This window comes from Mustela putorius, unplaced genomic scaffold (assembly GCF_011764305.1).
Source record: "Mustela putorius furo isolate JIRA1106 unplaced genomic scaffold, ASM1176430v1.1 tig00003927_pilon_pilon_pilon, whole genome shotgun sequence".
Taxonomy (NCBI): Eukaryota; Metazoa; Chordata; class Mammalia; order Carnivora; family Mustelidae; genus Mustela; species Mustela putorius.
In genome coordinates, this window is record NW_025422072.1 from 6,965,279 (window position 1) to 6,988,343 (window position 23,065).

The following is a 23,065-nucleotide window of genomic DNA, read 5'->3' on the forward strand; positions in this document are numbered from 1 at the left end:
AATGTGTGAACAGACTCTCCCTCCACCCCTCCTTTCCCTGTCCCTCCTCTTGTCTCCACCCTGTTCTGTTCTCTCCTCTCCAATAAAAAGCTCTCTGAGAACAGTAACTATGCACATCTTATTGCCTCTTTTCTCCACATGGATACTGCATAGAGTCATTCTAAATAAATATTTATCAAATGAACAAGAACACGGATAAGACTATAAATATTTTGGTGTTTAACATTGAATAAATTTGAAGTACAGATTAGATGCAGTGCCATCCACCATTAAAGATATAAATCTTTTAGATACTAATAAAATAATGTAAAATACCATTTGGGCCATAAGATACCATCAAAGTTAGTTATCATTGGTGAAGCAGTAACTAGTTGCCAGACTAAGTATTTTGGATGCATTGCCTCATTTAATGTCTAAAAAATGTTGTGACATAAGAATCATTGTTATCTCTATTTTATAGATATGGAAATAAAGAGGTTAAAACATTTATGTATAGCTAGTAGATCAGAAAAGGTTCTATTCTGCATTCCACTCTAGTTCTAGCTGTTCTTACCATGAGCTGTTGCTCAAATTTCTCTTGGCAAACACAGCCATACTAAAAAGAATTTAACTCCTATAATTTCTTCAAAAGTTCTTTTATATTTTTACACCAAAATTTCTTATTTCACATGGTTTTTACATTATAACAAATGGGGCTGTGCATTTTACATCTGCCAGTTTAATCTATAAATAATTAAATGCAGGCTAGGCAGCAGCAGGAAATATGATAACACACATCTACTGCATTTGTGTGTGTGTGTGTGTGTGTGATAAACACCAATCTTCTGTTTCCCTGCTTTTTTCTGGTACGGCCACTGAAAACAGTAGGATTTTACAGCTTCCCATGTGGCCTAGAAGTCTTCTTTAATTCATAATCAATGCACCTGGTTTAGCTTTTTTTCCCCCTTTAATTAAAAATAAATGAAACTAAGAAAAGAGTCAATCTATAGGGAAGAATAAGACCTGTTGCTTTCCCTCTCCACGCAGCTCAGGGACACAAATGCTCAGCACAGCGTATTTTTGCTTGCTGCATTTGATTTATTTTAGGTGTTGTTGGTATCCTTGTAACCATAGTGCTTGATTTTTTTTTTTTTTTTTTTTTTGTCTTTGGTAACTGTTTGGTAACTGTTTTCATATCACTTGCACTTGCATTTTCCGAGTAAGGGACGATTGTATGCATCCTCAGAATGTGAAAACAAACTTCAAAGCATGCTAACTGTAAGCCTAACCCACTTCAATCTGAAGGGAGAGAGAACATGCATTGTCCTAGTGTGTTACAGAAAATAGATGGCCTTACTAGTGTCCAGAAGCCATCCTGTTTAATGCCTTAAAATGAAGATTGCACCTTTGTGTTTTAAAGGATATGCATGAAGAAAAGTATAAAATCACCAATATTGTGATGACTCATGTCATGCTCACAACTGTCGCTATCCGGTTGGCATAGAATAGCAGCCCAAAGAGAGATGGACAAATGATATTTATTAACAAATGTGTTTTGATAAAGACATGTACAAGATGCTATAGATGTCAAAGGTAGAGAGTCCCACTTGATTAAATTGATTCAGAAAAGAGTTCCAACAGGAGAGCAAGCCTGAACAACAAGTGTGACAAGTATGATTTGGTGTAGATTGAAGTTGCCACACAGACGATAGGAACGGAAGGTTGCAAGTTTTTTACAAGGAGTGCAAGTGGGAGGATATGAAGTTGAAGTATTTTAAAAGACTATGTTATTACACATATTCTTTTAGCACTTAGTATTTGTATATTATTGGACTTAGATTAATAGAACTATTTGAAATGTGATTTAAGGAGTTGAACAAGAAGAGATAAAACATGAATAGAAACAACTATAACATAGATTAGAAAGAGATTAGTGGCATAGGTGTAAACAAATAAGAATTATATGGATTCAGAAGATGAAGACATTATTTCCATTGCAGGCATTAGGAAATGAACCATGAAATAAATGTCTTTCCTCATGAACAGGAGTGGAACATTCTGTGACTGGGGAAAGATGCCCTAAACAGTACATGTATTTAGGGTCAGAAACAAAGTTTTAACTTTCTGGTTGCCAGCTCTCAAATGACAACTAGGGAATCCTGGATGTTTACCTTAGTAAACTATAGTTATCTATTAGTTTCATCAGTTCTTCCTGAAATAGTAAATTAGCCCAGCGTATTTGACTTCTGAGATGTCTTGATGGCCCTTTTCCTAGTACTTGTACCTACAGGACTCTGAGTCAGGGATCAGATTCTAGGAATGGTGATTCATAGGCAGTGGTCTCAGAGTCCGAGAATTTGGAAACAACGAGGATGCTTTTGGCAGTTAGAATCTCAGAGATACAGTTGTATCAGTCACCATTTTCACTTGTAATGAATATGATAGTTATTAAATGATTCTGATACGAATAGATTCTCAATGTTGTTGTGTCGAACTCAGCTAAATGCAATCACACATTATTTTTATTTAAATTAGTGGCATTTCCAACATGAACTGTACCACAGTCAAGCCTATAATTTAAAATTCAAACTACCTCTGCATTCAAAACTCAGTATCTATATGTATTGCTAAAACTCACTAGTACCTCTTTGATTAGAATCAAAATAATGACATGTAATTGAATTTATTCATTGTAGAAAGTTGATAAAACTCCATCCACTTAGAATTTGGAGGTACTCTATCCACCTATGCCTTCTATCAAAATATGTTTATTGCTATATAAATTATTTTATTCCTAAAAATTGAATTGGACTTCTAGTTTTCTCATTTTTAAAAATGTGAAAACATTATAAAAGTATTAAGAGCAAATTTATTACAAAGAGAATTTTAATCCAATCCATCTATACTCCCCCCCACACAATGTAATTTATGTTTTTTTATGTACAGGTACATTTACCAGTATAGAAAAAGGGGAAAAAAGTTTAAATATCTTTATTACAAATATATTAGAAACATGATTTAGGTATATTGGTCTGAGTAATTTTTACATATAATTCATATTCAAATATATAGCTTACTTATCAAATTGTACCTTTAATTTAGTAATTAAAATTTACAGATTCTCAAATTGCAAATTACAAACCCATTAAAGGCCACAGGCATTTTTTGTCACCTGTGAACTTCAGTGGAAACTGAGTAATGTGAACATCTTGTCCCAAGACTCCAATTCAACATTTCTAATCAATTTGACTAAATCAGAGGTTTTGGGGTCTCTAACTTATGAGAACTACTACTCACATCTTTTAACCCAACATGAAATAGACTTACATAGATTGATACCACAAGCTCTACAAGAATTTCCTTTCCTAGCCTGTGATCTCTAATGCTAAGCTACACACTTAAGGACTGTTTTTTGCTCTTAAAAAGCTACAGTCTACTGGGAGTGAAGAATATGTCAAACAACAATATGACAGATAATAGCCCCAGTTAGGGTCTACACAATATTTCATGAAAGCATAGATGATGTATTTAAAGGAACATAGAATTTCCAAGAGAATGTTGAGTTGAGTCAAAAAATTTGGGTTATCTATTTTCCCTGGTTCTGGATGGGAATATGTGGCAGTGGAATTCAGGAAGGAAAAACAATATATGTGAACTAGTAATTATAATATATAATTGAAAAAAGTTAAAAAAAAATGAAAAAAAGTGAAAAAATGAAAAAAAGTGACATGAAATAAAAATATGTTTTTAGAAATGGCCAGTGGGTGTGTGTGCTGGGCTAAATCATTTTTATTTTTCCTAGGAAAGTAGTAATCCACTGTCAGTTTTTTAAGCTAAGCATATTCTAGTAAGACTTTAATTTTAAAAGATAACTCTCGGGACGCCTGGGTGGTAAAGTGTCTGCCTTTGGCTGAGTCATGATCTCAGGGTTCTGGGAAGGAGCCCTGTGTGGGACTCCCAGCTCCGCGGGGAGTCTGCTTCTCTCTTCCTCTCTCCCTCTTCCCTTCCCTCCCCCTGCTCATGCTCTCTCTCTTTGAAATAGATAAATAAAATTTTAAAAAACAATAATAATAAATAAAAGATAACCCTGGCACATATTATATAAATATATTTTTGAGGGCTTGCCTCTAAAACAGTGTCCCTCAATCTCTTGCCCCATTATCCTCCTGAACATTTGTTTCTAGTATTAATCTTGGCTTTTCCCCTGAGCTGTGCTTTCTCCTTGTCTTTCTTAAATATTCTGATTACCAGATCAGAAAACATGTCTGATTCAGTAGAGTCCACAGGTCATTATTTCTCTTCTTTCATTAGTTCATAGAAATTGTCCCTGAAGATTGACTTGTATAGAAAAGCAGTGAACCTGTATTTTCAGAGAAAATTCCACTGATGCAAATACCTTGAAGATATGGTAGCCAAATTCAATGAGAGAAAATAGAGTTATCTTCCAGGCAAGAAGAGACTTCACTCCAAGAAAATAGAGGCCTCATTATCAGGCATTGCAGAAGTGCTTCTTATCTTACACCATAAATCTTAAATAGGTCTACTGTGTTTCTACTTAAATGAAAATTCCATATTAGTGTTCTTCAGACTTTATGAGGCCTCATGGAACTATGGACCCATAGCTTTCGTTCATTGTTTAGGATTCTGTTTTTAATCACAAACCTTATTTGAGAGAAAGAAAAGGAAATGATTTGAACAACTGGCCAACACATTCAAAAAGATTTTGAACAGTTTTCAGCCGCACACTGTAATTATTCCCAGACAGAAATCCTCATTATAATCTTCCTATAGAAATGAACATTTAAAATTTTCACAGAATGATATTGTGGATTAACTAGAATTTAATATAAAAAGGACCATATTCCAGAGTTCCAGGAAGGGTACTCAGAAGTCATTCTGGATGTATTAGCTTAAACTTGATAGAGAGAGGTGATAATGATGATGAGACAGAGAGAGAGAAAGAAATAGAAAAACATGATGCACCAAGTTCAAGGAATAGATAGCCTATCCAGCCACATCTTTCACCCAAATGAAGGAAGAAGAGAAAGAAGTGCACAGTGAAGGAATGGGAATTACTATTGTTTTGTCAAGTCATCATGCAGGAAGAAAAGCATTCTAGCACTGTATGTTTCTTGAGAGCTTGCCACATAGGACCCTGGGATCATGACCTGAGTCAAAGGCAGAGGCTTTAACCCACTGAGCTACCCAGGCGCCCCTTGCCACATTTTCTATAGATGTTTGAGATACAGAATAAATGCAAGTATCCATTTATCATTAATGCCACACTTAGTCTAGGCAGAGGGATGATTCATGTCATCTTTAGAACTACCTATGTGCATCCATTACGATGAGCTCTGTACAGAGGACATGCGTAGATCAGACTTAATTTCTTCATGTCTAACTACTGACCCATCTTCCACAGAGCAGTTTAGATGATCATCACTGGAGGGACCCTATCACATTTAGAATACTACATGAGGAGATTTTACTTTTGGAAGTTGAATGCTTAGGTTACATCCTTCTTAGATCACAAAGTTCTCATGAGTCTGTAAAGTTTTGGTCGCATAAACCAACACTAGTCTTCAGGGTTTGGAAATCCAAAGGAGATTTCATCAGACTACTATTCCAAAATTTTGATTTCTTATCTGATGAGAGTTTTTCAAGAAAGATGGACTTGTTGTTGTTGTTTTTAATTTTTAATTGCAGTAAAAATATACATAACATGCAATTTGCCATCTTTATCATTTTAAGTGTACAGACATGTTAAGTACATTCACATTGTTGTGCAACCAGTCTCCAGAACTCTTTTCATTTTGCAAAACTAAAACTCTATACCTATTAAACCACAGCTTCACATTCTCCCCTTCTCCTAGCCTCTAACAACCACCATCCACATTACTTTCTGTTCTGAATTTGACTACTCCAGGTACGTCATGTAAGTGGCATCATACAATATTTTTATTTTTGTGGTTTATTTTACTCAGCATAAAGTCTTTGATGGAGTTTCAAGTTCATAGGAAAAGGAAAATGGGGAAGTATCTAGATAAAATGCATTTTCAAAGGCATATTATTTTTTATTTTTTATTTTTTTCCAACAAGTGTTTACTGACCACCAACCATGTAACTATGTCCCAGACATCATACTAGCCCTAGATGTTCAGGGAAGAGTGGTCAAAGACATTTTTACTATGCTGGTAAAGACATATAAGTCAAGTTGGTATACAGTCATATAATAAACAATTCTAATTATTGGTATGGACACTACAAATTAATATTATATAAGACATTCTAGAAAAACTAGAAATAAAATAGTTATCTAATCCAATTGAATAGCATAAAAGTATCTCAATATCACATATTTTATGTCAAAGTAATTTTAACATTTTATCTCTGATCATTAATATAGATTACTTTATTATTTTTTGGGTGAATTATTCTATTTTGAAGTTTATTCTCACCTTCAGGTTGACACCTTCTTTACATTTCATCTCTCAGTCCAGTTAGATAACCATGTACAGAGATTTGCCAAGTATCCTTTACAGGAGAGCAACACCGAATCCACAACTTGGAACTTTTTGTTTCCCTTTATCTATTCCACAAGTTATGAGAGAAATATACTAACTAGACATAAATTATTGGTTACTGGTTTTGTAGCCTGGACATTGATTTGTAACATAAGACCTGAGAATTTTATGTAGTAGAATTTATATAATAAAAATTTTATAGAATTGAAAATGATGTAAATAATCCAAAAGTTTGCTAGAAAGGAGAAATTCTTTGAAAAGAACTTCAGTTTACTGAAACTTTCCAAATGAAACATGACAGTTCTAATTAGCATAAATCGAAAGTGTCACTTTATATGAAACCAGGAAGGTTTATTGCTTCTTAGAACTGTAATTGATGAGGTAAGCCTATACCACATAAGAAATGTATATAACAATGTATATATGTTTCCTTTATAATTCTATAAGGAACACCATGACATGAATATAGCGTAACAGTCATCTGAAATGTTTCTTCCAATTATCAAAAAGTTATTTCAATTTAAGAAGGTAAATACAATCCTGAGCAAATTCTCAAAGAGCCTCAAGCTACAAGTAGAAAAATCCACTATTATATAGTCTGATAAAATTAGTATTTATAAGCCAGCCAACATCATGGGTATGTGACTTGGGAGTTGCACAAGACCCTGTCATTAGAAGATACCCACCCATATACACACGTACATACTCTAATGACCTACTGCTGTTGACTTAATAATTAACCATTTTCAATAAGAGGCTCTATATTTTCATTTGCACTGGTCTCCACAAATTATGTAGACAGTGTGCTATTTAAACAATGAAATATATTAATAATGTGTATTTTGATAGTGGTAAAAATTCAAGTTGTCAATTATTTTAGGAAACTTTAAAGAGTAAATTTGGCCTTCTAGTTCTAAGGAAAGTAGATCAAACCACAGAATTAGACTGATGTGATGAAACTGATTATTACCACTGAGATTTTTTTTTCTATGCTGCATTACATACTGATCACTTCAAATAGAATATAAGGATGAAGTCCAATATATCTTCAAATGTTACTGTCTATAGAAAGATAAATAATAATCCATTGGGTTATAAGTTCATTTCAAGAATAAACATTGTTTTGCCTAGATCCTAACACATTGTTAACAATCATTAAATTTAATTGATAGTGATGTTTACTAGGCTAGTAAAGCAGAAGAATGTTTTAATTTTATTATCTAAAACAATCAACCATACAGTTGATTGTTTATTATCAATTAAACTGTATTGTTTATTACAGTTTATTATCTAAAACAATCAACTATACAGAACTGTTCATAGCAAATGTTGAAGATGTAAGTAAAGGCAAAAAACATAGCATAGTGATTATTGAATATGGACTTTGGAGCCTCAGTGCCTACATATGAATCTAGCCTCTGCCAATTTTTGGCATTACAACTGGAGAATTACAGAGAATGACTTAGAGATAATACTAGTTTCCTTTGAATCATAATTTCCTACTTAATTGAAATGATTTCAGGGTAATTCTGCCTCAGGATATACTCATATCTTCAATTTCCTACTCTATATCCATGTCTGGATCAAGGTTAAAGTACATTTTAAAAAATCTTGATCTGCCTCTGGTTCCTAACTGGTCTTCACCAGTGTTCTTCAAATTAATAAGTGGCACCACTATTCACCCCAAAGATAGAAACAAAAACTTAACAATCATTGATTATATTTTTCCCCACTCCAAACATTTAGTCTAGCAGCATATATCATAGGCTCTGCTTTCCAAACATATCCTGAAAATAACCTGTAGTTACAATATCTGCCATTTGTACTCTAGGCCAATATATATTATTTCTTGCCTAGACTGCTGCTGGTTTCCAACTGATACTGCAGCTTCCATTCTTCCCTCTTCTCCAAACTCCCTTAAGAATCTACTATTTATATAACATTAACTTAATCCTTTCATAATATAAGTCAAACCATATCGTTTTTTACTCTAAATATCAAATATTCAATGGCTTCCCATTGCTCAAAGAATTAATTCCAAATCCAACAACAAACAAATTAACTTACATGATCTCATTCCTGCCTATGCCTGTGACCTCACTTCTATTCACTGATGGCCTTCTATTAATATCTTTATTCACACTGCCTACCTTGCTGTTTTTCAAACATATGAGGCATGTTCTTGTCTCAGTGCCTTGTACCACTGTTCTTTGTGCATTGCATGCTCTTTCCTCAGATATTCCCATTAATTCACACCCCTAATCAGAGAAGACTTCCCTGGCCACACCCTCTAAAAGAGTCTCCTCTATTTTACCTTATTATTTATCTCACAAAATTTTGTCTTTAAGCCACTTATTACTAATTGGTATTAATTAATTAATGCTGATTCTTTTACTTAAAATACAAGCTATATAATAGGAGAAACTTTGCTTATTTTGCTGATTATTTTGTTCCCAGCAATTGCATCACAGACACCTAGTAACTGATCAATAAATATTTTTCAAGTAAAGACATGGGAGCCTACACAGTGTCCATGGAAAATGGATGGCCTATTCTCATAAAGATCTGATTTAAAAGATCTTATTTACATTTTTTCCTCAAATATAGATTGAGAAAAAAAAATGTGTTTTTAAAGTCATGAAGTTTTGTAAAAGTGACTATCTTCATCTTAGCACATATTACATTTCAATAAACATCAGTGGGCAAGTCATTATGTATCATAGTAGGTATTCAATACATATTGACAGGTGAATGGTGAGTGAATGAGAGATGTATTGGCGAAATAAGTCAATTAGGGTAACTGTGAAGTTAGGAAAGAGATATACAAAATTCAGGTTTATTGAAATAAAATTAAATATTTGGAATATGTATATCCTTCACTGTTATCAAGTAGTATTGGAAAAAGAAAAGAAATATTTAACTATTTATGAGGTATTTTGCTTGGTTTAATTTTCTTATAACAAAAAATATTATCAGAATTACCATGTGAAGGAAAAATTGATATACTTAGGGAAATGCTGGTTGGTAAACAATAACCTCTAACATTATTCTAGATAAAATTTCTTTTCCATTCATATGAAGTCCAAGTGAATGTTTCTGATTTCAGATATTTCCTTGAGCGAGATCTCTGGATCTGGGCTATTTCCTGTTTGTGGTTTCTCTATCATTATCATGTGTTTTCAGAAGTCACCACATAGAAGAAGCTGGAGGTTCATACATAACAGACATTTGTGGATTTTTTAAAAAACATATAATGTATAATGTATTATTTGCTTCAGGGATACAGATCTATGAATCATCAGTCTTACATAATTTACAGCACTCACCATAGCACATACCCTTGCCAATGTCAATAACACAGCCACCTTATTGCTAACCCCCATGCCCCAGCAACCCTCAGTTTCTTTCCTGAGAGTCTCTTATGGTTTGTCTCCAGCCCCAGTCCCATCTTGTTTCATTATTTTCTCTCCTAAGCCCCCACAACACCCACCCTGTCTCTCAAATTCCTCATATCAGAGAGATCATACTATAATTTCTTTCTCTGATTGACTTGCTTCACTCAGCATAATACCCTCTAGTTCCATACACATCATTGCAAAAGGCAAGATTTTCTTTTTTGATGGTTGCACAGTATTTCACTGTGTGCGTGTGTGTATGTGTGTGTGTGTGTGTGTGTGTGTGTAGGCTCATGGGTAGCCTATGTAGGAGAGCCTATATATAAGGCTCGAGGTCATAGCTTAGCTCTATTTTCGACTTTTTGAGCAACCTCCATGCTGTTTTCCAGAGTGGCTGCACCAGCTTGCATTCCCACAATGTACGAGTGTTCCCCTTTCTCTGCATTTTCACCAACACCTGTTGTTTCCTGACTGGTTAATTTTAGCCATTCTGACTGGTGTGAGGTTATTCTACTATTGTATGTTACAGACCTCTTGTCCTGAGCTGCTTTAAGGATTTTCTCTTTGTCAGTAAGACTTGTAAGTTTTACTATTAGATGTACCTATTTTTATTGGTTTTGAGGGAGGTTCTCTGTGCCTCCTGGATTTTGATGCTTTTTCCCTTCATCAAATTCTTTGCTATAATAAGCTGCAATATACCTTTGCCCCCTCTCTCTTTCTTCTTCTTCTTCTGGAATACCAATTATTCTAATATTGTTTTGTCTTATGGTGTCACTTACCTCTTGGATTCACCCTTCATGATTCAGTAGTTGTATATCTCTCTTTTTCTTTGCTTCTTTATTGTCCATCATTTGGTCGTCTGTATTGCTAATTCTCTCTTTTGCCTCATTTATCCTAGCAGTAAGAGCCTCCATTTTTTATTGCACCTCATTAGCAACTTTTTTTTTATTTCAGCTAGGTTAGATTTTAGTTCTTTTATTTGTCCAGAAAAGGATTCTCCAGTGTCTTCCATGCTTTCTTCATGCTAAGTGAGCACCTTGATAATTGTCATTCTGAACTCTAGTTCTGACATCTTACTAATGCCCATATTGATTAGATCCCTAGCCACCAGTACTGCCTCTTATTCTTTATATTTTGAGTTTAGTTTTTCCACCTCATCATTTTATCCAGATAAAAATAGATGAATGAGAGAACAAAGTACTAAAAGAGTAGCAATGACCCCAGGAAAATATACACTAACCAAATCAAAAGAGACCTGAATTGGGGGGGAGAAGAAAAGGGAAAAAAAGAAAAAAAAGGGAAAAAAAGAAAAAATATATATTTTTTTCTTTTTTCCCTATATATATATATGTATATATGCATATATTCATATACATATACATATGTATACATATGTATTCATATACATACACACACACACACACTGGTGAATAGAACAGAGCGACACACTTGATTTGGTTTATTAGAAGAAACTGCCTCCCAAAATTTTAAAGAAAGAAAAACTTTATATATGAAAAACTTTATATATATAAAGTTTTTCTTATCCATATATATACATGTATATATATGGATAAGCATTATGAAGGGATGGAATATGACTGTAAAGATGAAAATTTATAAAGATTCTTAAAAAGGAACTGATAAGAGGTTGTTTGGAAAATAAAAAGAGGAAAGGATGTGATCAGGCTGAAGACTAGAACAAAGCCATGTGCTAGATTTAGGGTATATTTTGATCTATTTGAAGTAACTGTAGCCCAAAACTTTAAAGAAAGAAAAACCTATATGTACACAAAATATAAGGTTAAATACAATGAAGGGATAGAATATAACTATAACAATGAAAATTTTAAAAGATTTTTAAAAGGTACTGATAAGATAAAATAGTTTAAAAACGTTATAATAAGAAAGAGGAAAATTTTTAAAAATAGAATAAGAAAAAAAATAAAATGTAAAAAATTTAACTTTGAAAAACTAAAGAATTAGGGTGTGGAGAGCCATAAATTCTATGTGCTGTATTCCTGTAGCTCTAAAGTTTTGCAGTTTTCATTAATTGGTGAACTTGGTCTTGGCTGGATGTTCTTGTTGATCTTCTTCAGTAGGGCCTGTTTCATGATTTTCAAGTGTTTTTTCCTGTGCCAGAATTGCACTGCCTTTGCCAGGGGCCAGATTAAGTAGTCTGCTTGGTTTCGCTCTCAGTAGCTCTTGTTCCCTGAACACTTTCTGTACAGCTTTGGAGGAGGAGAATGAATATGGTGGCCTCCCAATCTCCTGCCCCAGAGGAGAAGAAAGCTCAGGGCCCCACTCCTCAGTGTGCCCTCAGAGAAAAGAAATCAATCCCTCCCATCTATCTGTCTCTGGCTGAACTCTGTGCTCACCTGGCCTGTGATTGAGCATTTCTGCCTCTTGCACACAGCCCCATTTGGTTTCCAAACCCAGCAGATTCCTACAGTGCACTCTCATGCCACTCCTCCCAGAGGAGGAAGGAGGGGGTCTCCTGATCTGCCACTTGTGGGGTCCCTGATCAAAGAGGATTCTCCCAACTGTGCCTTGCATCATAGTTTAAGGTAACTTGACCTGAAAGCTCACTCCTCAGCTCCACCTCTGCAGCCGGCTTCCTGCCTCCTATACTTGGGAGCTCTGCCACATTCAGACACCCCTGGTCTTTTTGTAAGCCCATGACTCCTGAGACCACACTGTCTCAGCAAGGGCTCCACACCCTGCTTAGCCTTTGGAGCAACATCCCTCAGTGGAGCAGACTTCTAAAAGTTCCAGTTTTGTGCTCCACTGCTCTACTATTCCATTTCATTCCATACCATTCCATTGAGCTTGCTGGGAGCTGGCCATACCCCCCCACTCTCCCCACAGTCTCTCTTCTCATATATCACCTTGGATTCACTTCTTTGCAGGTCCTACCTTCCAGAAAGTGATCTCTTTTCTGTTCATAGAATTGCTGCTCTTCTTCTCTTTGATCTCCTGTTGAGTTTGTAGTTGTTCAGAATGGTTTGATATCTAGCTGAACTCCTGGGACCCAATGATATTTAGGTCTCCTCCTTCTCTGCCATCTTGCTCCTCCCCTTGACTCCTGTGGATTAATCTGAAATTGGCACACTTTGTGACCATTCTCATCTCATTGGTTAGAAGTAAATCACATAGTCACACATAGAGTGGCTAAGGAACGTAGTCCAAGAGGAAGAAGAGGAAGAGGAAGAAGAAATAGGTTTAGTGAACATGTAATAAGCTTTACCATGCAGTTTGGGATTTAACTAAGGAAAATGTGGAAGTTTCTCTAGGATAAATTGACAATATTAGAGAATGTATGAGAATCATAGAGACAAATGTTAGCAGTGCCAATGTAAAGTTGTCTAAAAATAGTTTAGTCAATGCATATCAAGTATTCCAGATCACTCTTATGGAGTTTCTTCACTTTACATCATTAAGCATTTAAATCACTATTTTACATGTCCTGATCTACTGCACATTAAGGAAATCTGTGATTCTTGTGTAGCTCTGCTGACAAGAAAAAAAACTTGCTGATCGTGAGGCATTTGAGGATCCTTAACCCTGTGGTGGTGATTTCTCAAAGTAGTTAATAATGGCTTCTAGTAGGAAAATGTTGACCATGAAAATATTTGTGAGATGTATAACAGCTATGTTTTCACCATAAACTCTACATTGGTGTTCTGATAACTATTCTAGTTTTGTGTGCATTTTCACCAACCTGTGAATTCTTTCCAAGACTTGCTGCTTACCCTTGTATGGAGAAAAGGACAAATCTCTTTGTCCTTAATATGTGACATAATAAAATATATCTTTTCTTGCTGTTTCTTTTATTGCATTTGCTTTACTTTTTACTCATTTCTATATGTTAAGTTTTTAAAGTGGTTATATAACATCAAAAATCCTCTGACCTTACAAATAATTTCAGGTGTGAGTTAAAAGTGAATATATAATTTATAACTAAATATCCAAAGCAAAATTTACATTTTGTGCAAATTAGATACAATCTTAGACAAATACTAACACCGTGAAGTAAGACGCTATGTCCTTAGTGTTAGGAAACAGGCATGCATAATCATTTTTAAATAATACCTGAATTGTATTTTCTTTAAGTTCAAAATCTACAAATAGTATAACTAAGTTTTAATTTTACATTTAAAGGAGACTCCCCGATACATTTGCACTTACTTATGTATGTATCAGAATTCCCTAGGAGCTAAAAACAATTTCTTCATGTAGACATTATCTTATAAGTATAGGGCAGAAATAGGCTATACACATAAAACAAATCATACAAGGATCATTGCTCTGTAAGCCAATACAAATTAAAATGATTCAAACATCACAAGAAAATGTTTTCAAATTATATGTTGCATACACTGCATCTTATATTAGCTTCCAACTAAATATGACAATTACAGCAGAAAAGTTTATGATTTGTGATGAAGCTTTTAGATCCATATTGACCACCGTACATACAAATTTTTCATTGGAAAAAAAAAATCCTAGAAGGAAATATGAAGTAGTATATTGGTTTAAAATGTAAAGAATTAAGAATAAATTTATACATTCCATTGAGCATATCTGATTTGAATGATTAAATTAATTTTTAAATACAGATAAAATTTACTGTAGAGATGTTATTTTCAAGCAAAATGATATGAGCTATCTAATATAACTATGAAAATACTTTAAAACTGGGGTGCCTGTGTAGTTCAGTCAGTTAAGCATCTGCATTTGGCTCAGGTCATGATCCCAGGGTCCTGGGATCAAGCCCCACATCAAGCCCCATATTGAGCCCCAGATCTGTCTCTCTGCTCAGCAAGGATCCTGCTTCTCCTTCTCCCTCTGCCACTCCCTCACTTGTGCTCTCTGTCAATCTCTCTCTCTGTCTGTCAAATAAATAAAATCTTCAAAAAAGAAATACCTCAAAACTATATTTAAAAGTTCTCTCTCAGGGACCAAAAAACTGTGAGTTTAATTTTGGTAATTATCATTTGCAGAACTGCTCCACTGGGCTCTTTTGTGGTGATGGAATAGGGAGCATTACCTGTGTACCTCCCATCTCTCAAAGAACCGATGTCATTTCTACACAAACATATACAGTACCTGCTTCTGACACTTCAGCCAGTGGCTTTCCATCAGCAAGGGCTAAAGGACTAGGGACCATAATGGCTACTGACCCAGTTGACCCAGGTAAGCAGATGAAAGTAAAATATGGAGAAGTTTGAATTTGATATAGTTGTGTATAGAAACATATTTTCTGACTCTTTCAAATCATTCTTTTTCTGTGATACATGACTTTTCAGACGTATAAAATTGTTTTAGGATTCTTATTGGTTATGTTTCATATTTTCAGTTTTGGTTTAATAATATTGATGTTCCTTACTAATAAATGCTCTCCCTGAAACAGTGCAAGTCTTCATTAATATCTTTATTATGAGATGTGAATCTTGGTAGATAACTGACCCTTAGTCCCAGCTTATTTTAACTATCAGTAAAATTTATTTTTAAAGACTTTGACTACTTACTTTATTGTATCTTTTTAACATTGTGTAAATTATTATATGTAAATTCATATCCCTATCAATTTATTAGAAAAAATTTTTTAATCTAGGTTTCTTTCCTATTTTGAAGTATTTTGACATGTTGAATATGTTTCAATATGTCTTATTTAATTTACTAAATCAAATGATGACATATTGCAAATAGTACACTGCATGCTAAATTCCTAATTTACTCTTTATATAGTCAGTGTCACTAAGGAAAATAAGAATGAGAATTATAGCCATTAACAAGGTATTCTTGTTAAAAATATTTGTGAGGGCCATTGGATATCATAAGCAGAAAGGTAGTCTGCCCTACTCTTTGTCTTCATAATTTCTGTGCTTTTAAAGACTTAAGTTTATATATACTATTATCAAATATAAAAAATATTGTCACTATTTAGAAAGTAAAATAATACTTCTAATATTTCTAAACCAATATGTTATGTATTCATTGATTCTATCAATGGCAGAGTTACAAATTTTCGTGCTTTATTATTCAAAGGAGTCATTTGGTTTGGAATACATTAGTTCTTTTTATCTCCCTGTGAATGTTCCCTCCTTGTATGTGTAAGTATAAAATATAAATATATAAATATAAAATAAAGGGTATATATATTGCTTTTCTTTATAATTGGAGTATAGTTAATATACAAATTATATTATTTTCAGGTGCATATCATTGTGATTTGATATTTTTATACATTATGAAGCAATCCCATGACAAATCTAGTTATCATCTGTCATCATACGAAGTTGCTATAATATTATTGACTACATTGCCTATATTATATATTATATCCCCATGACTCCTTTATTTTATAACTGGAAGTTTGTACTTCTTAATCCCCTTTATCAATTTTGCCCTCTGCACTCAGCCCTTCTTCCTCTGGTAACCAAGTTTATTCCCTGTATCTATGAGTATGTTTCTGTTTTGTATGTTCATTTGGTTTTGGATTCCATATGTAAATAAAATCATACATTTGTATGATTTGTACACCATACACTTGTATGATGTAAATAAAATCATACATTTGTCTTTGTCTGACTTATTTCACTGAATATAATACCCTCTAGGTTCATCTATGTTTTCACAAATTGCAAGATTTCATTCTTTTTATTGCTGAGTAATATACCTTTGTATATTATATCACATCTTCTTTATCCATTCATCTATCAATGGACATTTAGATTGCATCCATAATTTGGCTATTGCATATAATGCTTCAGTGTAATAGAAGTGTATATATCTCTTTGAACTGGCATTTTCACCTTTTCCTGATAAATATCTGGAAGTGAAATTGCTGGACTGTGTGATATTTTATTTTTAATTTTTAAAAAGAAATTCTATATTGTTTTCCATAATGTCTGTACCAATTTACATTCTTACCAACAGTGTACAAAATTTTCTTTTTCTACACACCTTCACTGACCCTTGTTATTTGTTGCCTTTTTGATAACAATCTGACAGATGTAAGTGATATCTCATTATAGTTTTGATTTGCATTTCTGTGGTGATTAGTGATATTAAGTATTTTTTCATGTATCTTTTGGCCATCTGTATGTCTTGTTTGGAAAATGTCAGTTCAAGTCCTCTGTCCATTTTTTTTTTTTTTTTAAGTAAGCCAGATCAGGGCTTGAGCTCACAACCCTGAGATTAAGATCTGAGCTGGGATCAAGAGTCAGATGCCTAACCAACTGATCCACCCAGGCACACTACCCTATGCCTATCTTTAATCAGTTTGCTCTATTGATAGTAAGTTCTGGAAAATCTCCATGTATCACATGTGTGATTTGCAAATATATTCTCCCATTCAGTAGGTTGCCTTTTTTGTTTTGCTGATGGCTTCCTGCATTGTGCAAAAGCTTGTTATAGTGTGATGCAGAACGATGTGTTCACTGCCCTTGCCTAGGGAGTCTGACCCCCCCCCCCCCCACAAAATATTGTTAAGACTGATGTCAAACAGTTCCCTGCCTGTTTTCCTCTAGTTTAACAGTTTTGGGTCTTAAATTTAAATCTTTAGTCCATTTGAATGTATTACATGGTGTAAGGTAGCTGTAGCTGTCCACTTTTCCCAGCACCACTTTTTGAAGAGGCCATGTTTTCCCATTTGTATATTCTTGCTTTCTTTGTCATAGATTAATTGACTATATAGAATAGGGCTTATTTCTGGACTCCTTATTGTATTCCATTGATCTATGTGCCTGTTTTCATTCCAGTGCCATGCTATTTTGATTACTAACAGCTCTGTAGTATAGTTTGATATTAGGCTACAAGATACCTCCAGTTTTGTTCTTCTTATATAACAAAATTTGTTTGACTTAAGCCCTCCATGGAGTATGAATAATAGGAGTCTTTGCATTTATACAATTTGTGAAGTCACCAAACTTATTCATACACTTTCATATTAGAAATCTGATTTCTAATATGATTAGAAAATAAGAATGAGAATTATAGCCATTAACAAGGTATTCTTGTTAAAAATATTTGTGAGGGCCATTGGATATCATAAGCAGAAAGGTAGTCTGCCCTACTCTTTGTCTTCATAATTTCTGTTCTTTTAAAGACTTAAGTTTATATATACTATTATCAAATATAAAAAATATTGTCACTATTTAGAAAGTAAAATGATACTTCTAATATTTCTAAACCAATATGTTATGTATTCATTGATTCTATCAATGGCATATTAGAAATATGACTTACAGCACCATTTGTTCGCATGTACTGGGTATGTGGTAGCAGAGCAATTTGCAGAAGATTCAGCCCACAGCCAGAGTTGTTCATTTTTTTTTATTAATTTTTTATTTTTTATAAACATATATTTTTATCCCCAGGGGTACAGGTCTGTGAATCACCAGGTTTACACACTTCACAGAACTCACCAAATCACATACCCTCCCCAATGTCCATAATCCCACCCCCTTCTCCCAAACCCCCTGCCCCCGGCAACCCTCAGTTTGTTTTGTGAGATTAAGAGTCACTTATGGTTTGTCTCCCTCCCAATCCCATCTTGTTTCATTGATTCTTCTCCTACCCACTTAAGCCCCCATGTTGCATCACCACTTCCTCATATCAGGGAGATCATATGATAGTTGTCTTTCTCTGCTTGACTTATTTCGCTAAGCATGATACGCTCTAGTTCCATCCATGTTGTCGCAAATGGCAAGATTTCATTTCTTTTGATGGCTGCATAGTATTCCATTGTGTATATATACCACATCTTCTTGATCCATTCATCTGTTGATGGACATCTAGGTTCTTTCCGTAGTTTGGCTATTGTGGACATTGCTGCTATAAACATTCGAGTGCACGTGCCCCTTTGGATCACTACGTTTGTATCTTTAGGGTAAATACCCAATAGTGCAATTGCTGGGTCATAGGGCAGTTCTATTTTCAACATTTTGAGGAACCTCCATGCTGTTTTTCAGAGTGGCTGCACCAGCTTGCATTCCCACCAACAGTGTAGGAGGGTTCCCCTTTCTCCGCATCCTCGCCAGCATCTGTCATTTCCTGACTTGTTGATTTTAGCCATTCTGACTGGTGTGAGGTGATATCTCATTGTGGTTTTGATTTGTATTTCCCTGATGCCAAGTGATATGGAGCACTTTTTCATGTGTCTATTGGCCATCTGGATGTCTTCTTTGCAGAAATGTCTGTTCATGTCCTCTGCCCATTTCTTGATTGGATTATTTGTTCTTTGGGTGTTGAGTTTGCTAAATTCTTTATAGATTCTGGACACTAGTCCTTTATCTGATATGTCGTTTGCAAATATCTTCTCCCATTTTGTCAGTTGTTTTTGATTTTGTTAACTGTTTCCTTTGCTGTGCAAAAGCTTTTGATCTTGATGAAATCCCAGTAGTTCGTTTTTTCCCTTGCTTCCCTTGCCTTTTGCGTTGTTCCTAGGAAGATGTTGCTGCAGCAGAGGTCGAAGAGGTTGCTGCCCGTGTTCTCCTCAAGGATTTTGATGGATTCCTTTCGTACATTGAGGTCCTTCATCCATTTTGAGTCTATTTTTGTGTGTGGTGTAAGGGAATGGTCCAATTTCATTTTTCTGCATGTGGCTGTCCAATTTTCCCAGCACCATTTATTGAAAAGGCTGTCTTTTTTCCATTGGACATTCTTTCCTGCTTTGTCGAAGATTAGTTGACCATAGAGTTGAGGGTCTATTTCTGGGCTCTCTATTCTGTTCCATTGATCTATGGGTCTGTTTTTGTGCCAGTACCATGCTGTCTTGATGATGACAGCTTTGTAATAGAGCTTGAAGTCCGGAATTATGATGCCACCAACGTTGGCTTTCTTTTTCAATATCTCTTTGGCTATTCGAGGTCTTTTCTGGTTCCATATAAATTTTAGAATTATTTGTTCCATTTCTTTGAAAAAGATGGATGGTACTTTGATAGGAATTGCATTAAATGTGTAGATTGCTTTAGGTAGCATAGACATTTTCACAATATTTATTCTTCCCATCCAGGAGCATGGAACATTTTTCCATTTCTTTGTGTCTTCCTCAATTTCTTTCATGAGTACTTTATAGTTTTCTGAGTATAGATTCTGTGTCTCTTCGGTTAGGTTTATTCCTAGGTATCTTATGGTTTTGGATGCAATTGTAAATGGGATTGACTCCTTAATTTCTCTTTCTTCTGTCTTGCTGTTTGTGTAGAAATGCAACTGATTTCTGTGCATTGATTTTATATCCTGACACTTTACTGAATTCCTGTATAAGTTCTAGCAGTTTTAGAGTGGAGTCTTTTGGGTTTTCCACATATAGTATCAGATCATCTGCGAAGAGTGATAATTTGACTTCTTCTTTGCCGATTTGGATGCCTTTAATTTCCTTTTGTTGTCTGATTGCTGAGGCTAGGACCTCTAGTACTATGTTGAATAGCAGTGGTGATAATGGACATCCCTGCCGTGTTCCTGACCTTAGCAGAAAAGCTTTCAGTTTTTCTCCATTGAGAATGATATTTGCGGTGGGTTTTTCGTAGATGGCTTTGATGATATTGAGGTATGTGCCCTCCATCCCTACACTTTGAAAAGTTTTGATCAGGAAGGGATGCTGTACTTTGTCAAATGCTTTTTCAGCATCTATTGAGAGTATCATATGGTTCTTGTTCTTTCTTTTATTGATGTGTTGTATCACATTGACTGATTTGCAGATGTTGAACCAAGAGTTCTTCAGTTTTAATTCTCTTTTCTGATTTTCTTTCCTTTTTCCTCTCTGAAGGTCCCAAACAGACAGATATTATCAAGGATGGTGTTCTCCCAACCACTGGTTTGGCAGCATTAAGTATTGGCATGTCTTTTGAAAGCTATATACTCAAAGAACTGATTTCCACTAGAGAGCTCTCAGCCAAATACAGTCTTCTTCCTTCCACAGATGTTTCCTCTTCTCAGTTTCTGAATTTTGGTGTTCATGACCCAGCACAAATTGTCTGTGGCAAAACATCCATATCATATATGCCTATCCAAACTTTAGTAGCCATACCAGGATTCCTTTTCCCCAGTAGGGGAGAGAGGACCTCATTTATCATCTCTTCTTTCATGACAGATTCTATTTTTCCTACAGAATCTTTATTATTTGAGAACAATCAGACTATTGCCTTATCTACTACCACAATGAGTTCAGTAATTACTGGCATTCCAGGGGCTGATATTAAGTTAAACAGGCACTCATTACTCTCCCATGGATTCCTGCTCACAACTGCTTCTACAAGTGCACCTCCAGTTGTCTCTAGGGGGGCTCAAGAGGATACTGAAGGATATTCAGCTGTTTCCTTAATTTCAAGAAGAGAGTCCTGGAGATTGCTAAGTTCCTCAATGTCTCCCATTTCTCCTGCTAAGATAATTATATCTAAACAGGTAGCCATCTTTAACTCATCAACTCTGTACCAATTCACTACACAAGCTTCCTTTCCCAGTGAATACCAGGTTATTATGGAAGCATCTAGCAACCAGAGACTCACAAACATCAAATCACAGGCTGCTGATTCTTTAAGTGAATTAAGCCAAACATGTGCAACATGTTCTATGACTGAAATAAAATCCTCTCATGAATTCTCAGATCGAGTTTTGCATAGCAAACAGTCCCACTTTTATGAGACATTCTGGATGAACTTAGTGATATTAGCCAGCTGGTATGCACTAATGGGAATTCAAACTATCACTTCTGGGCATTCATTTTCCTCTGCTACTGAAATAACGCCATCAGCAGTGTTCACAGAGCTGTCATCTTTATTCCCTTCTAAAAAGAGTACAGAAAAAAGGATTTTATCCTCATCCTTGGAAGAATCTATTACCCTATCAAGTAATTTGGATGTTAATTTATGTTTGGATAAGACTTATTTATCCATTGTCCCATCACAAACTGCCTCTTCATACCTGATGAATACTGATTTGACTTCAAAACTGGCTACTGATGATCCTTCTCTGTCAGAAAATGTTTTAAAACTATTGACAATAGGACACTATGGTGTAACCGTGGGCCCTACTGAGACACTGAATGAAGATAATTTATTGGATGTGAAAGAGATTAAAGGATCTTATCAACAGTCCAAACTTCTCACACATGATAGCTCTCTAGATTTTTAATTAAATTTAGAAAATCATCCAGAAACTGTACATTCAAGTGACCTCAAAAACAACCTGCTTCTTTACATGAACTCAGTGTCTGATTTTTCAGAAGTAACCTCTAATGTTCAATTTTATGCAGTTTCAGCAAGTCAGTCACTTCCAATACAGACCTCTTTCCCTATGTCTGTACTTACGCCAGACTGGACATATTATACAGATTATCTGACCTTCACATCTGATTTAAACGAAGGGCTCAGAACTTCTTCAGAGTGGTCCAAATGGGAACTTCAGCCTAGTGTACATGGCTGGGAACCTCTTGATGCAAGCCAGAGGCTTCCTGTCACTAGATCTCTTACTTTGTCTTCCCCGGAGTTCATTCCTCTTCAACTGATGATTTCTGGGGAGTTTCTCAGTTTCAGTTCAGTAAACTTTTAGAAATGAGTTTCTTTTCTGTGAAGGAGAAAGAGCCTGTCTTGGTCACCAGGTGCTCTAACCATCTTCTTTGTAATCAGGGTAGCAGACAGTTCAGTGGGGATGGCACCTGCTGTTGCACCTGACACAGATGGTTATTCTTTATGCAGGGCCACAAAGGCTACCAGATCAATACAGGAGTATGCTGGAGACAGTTACACTGCTGGCAAGCAATCAGAAACTGAAGTAGTTCAATTCATTACAATAGATCTTTCAAAGTTTAGGAATAACTTTTATTATTCTTATTTCTTGAAATAGATTCTTTGTCTGGTAGAACACAAAATAATGTACACTTTCTAACATTTTTTTTCAGTGTAGTATTTTTTTTTTAATGGGAAGATGAGGAGATCAAAGGAACTTTATTTAGTATTGCCATCCTACACAGCATGGCTTATCATTGCTTTATGCTAAGCTGTGATTCTTTCATTATATATAACTCAGAACATAAATTAAATTAGTGATCTTTGTTTGACAAAAAATATGTAAAAATTGAAACAAAATGGCATCCCATGTGTAAGTTTGAATTCATTCTTGAAATAATTAGTGAAAAGCCACATTTCCTAGATAAATATTCTTCCT

The 23,065-nt window shown here is 34.9% G+C and overlaps 1 protein-coding gene across 1 annotated transcript in view; it reads left to right on the plus strand.

The window, feature by feature from the left end:
- The window catches only part of LOC101670523 (eyes shut homolog), an 858,786-nt gene extending 836,336 nt beyond the window's left edge, over positions 1 to 22,450 (plus strand). The window contains 2 exon segments of the mRNA XM_045069380.1: positions 14,899 to 15,091; positions 20,670 to 22,450. Of these exon segments, the coding sequence (XP_044925315.1) occupies positions 14,899 to 15,091; positions 20,670 to 22,450 (1,974 nt within the window).
- The last annotated feature ends 615 nt before the right edge of the window (positions 22,451 to 23,065 follow it).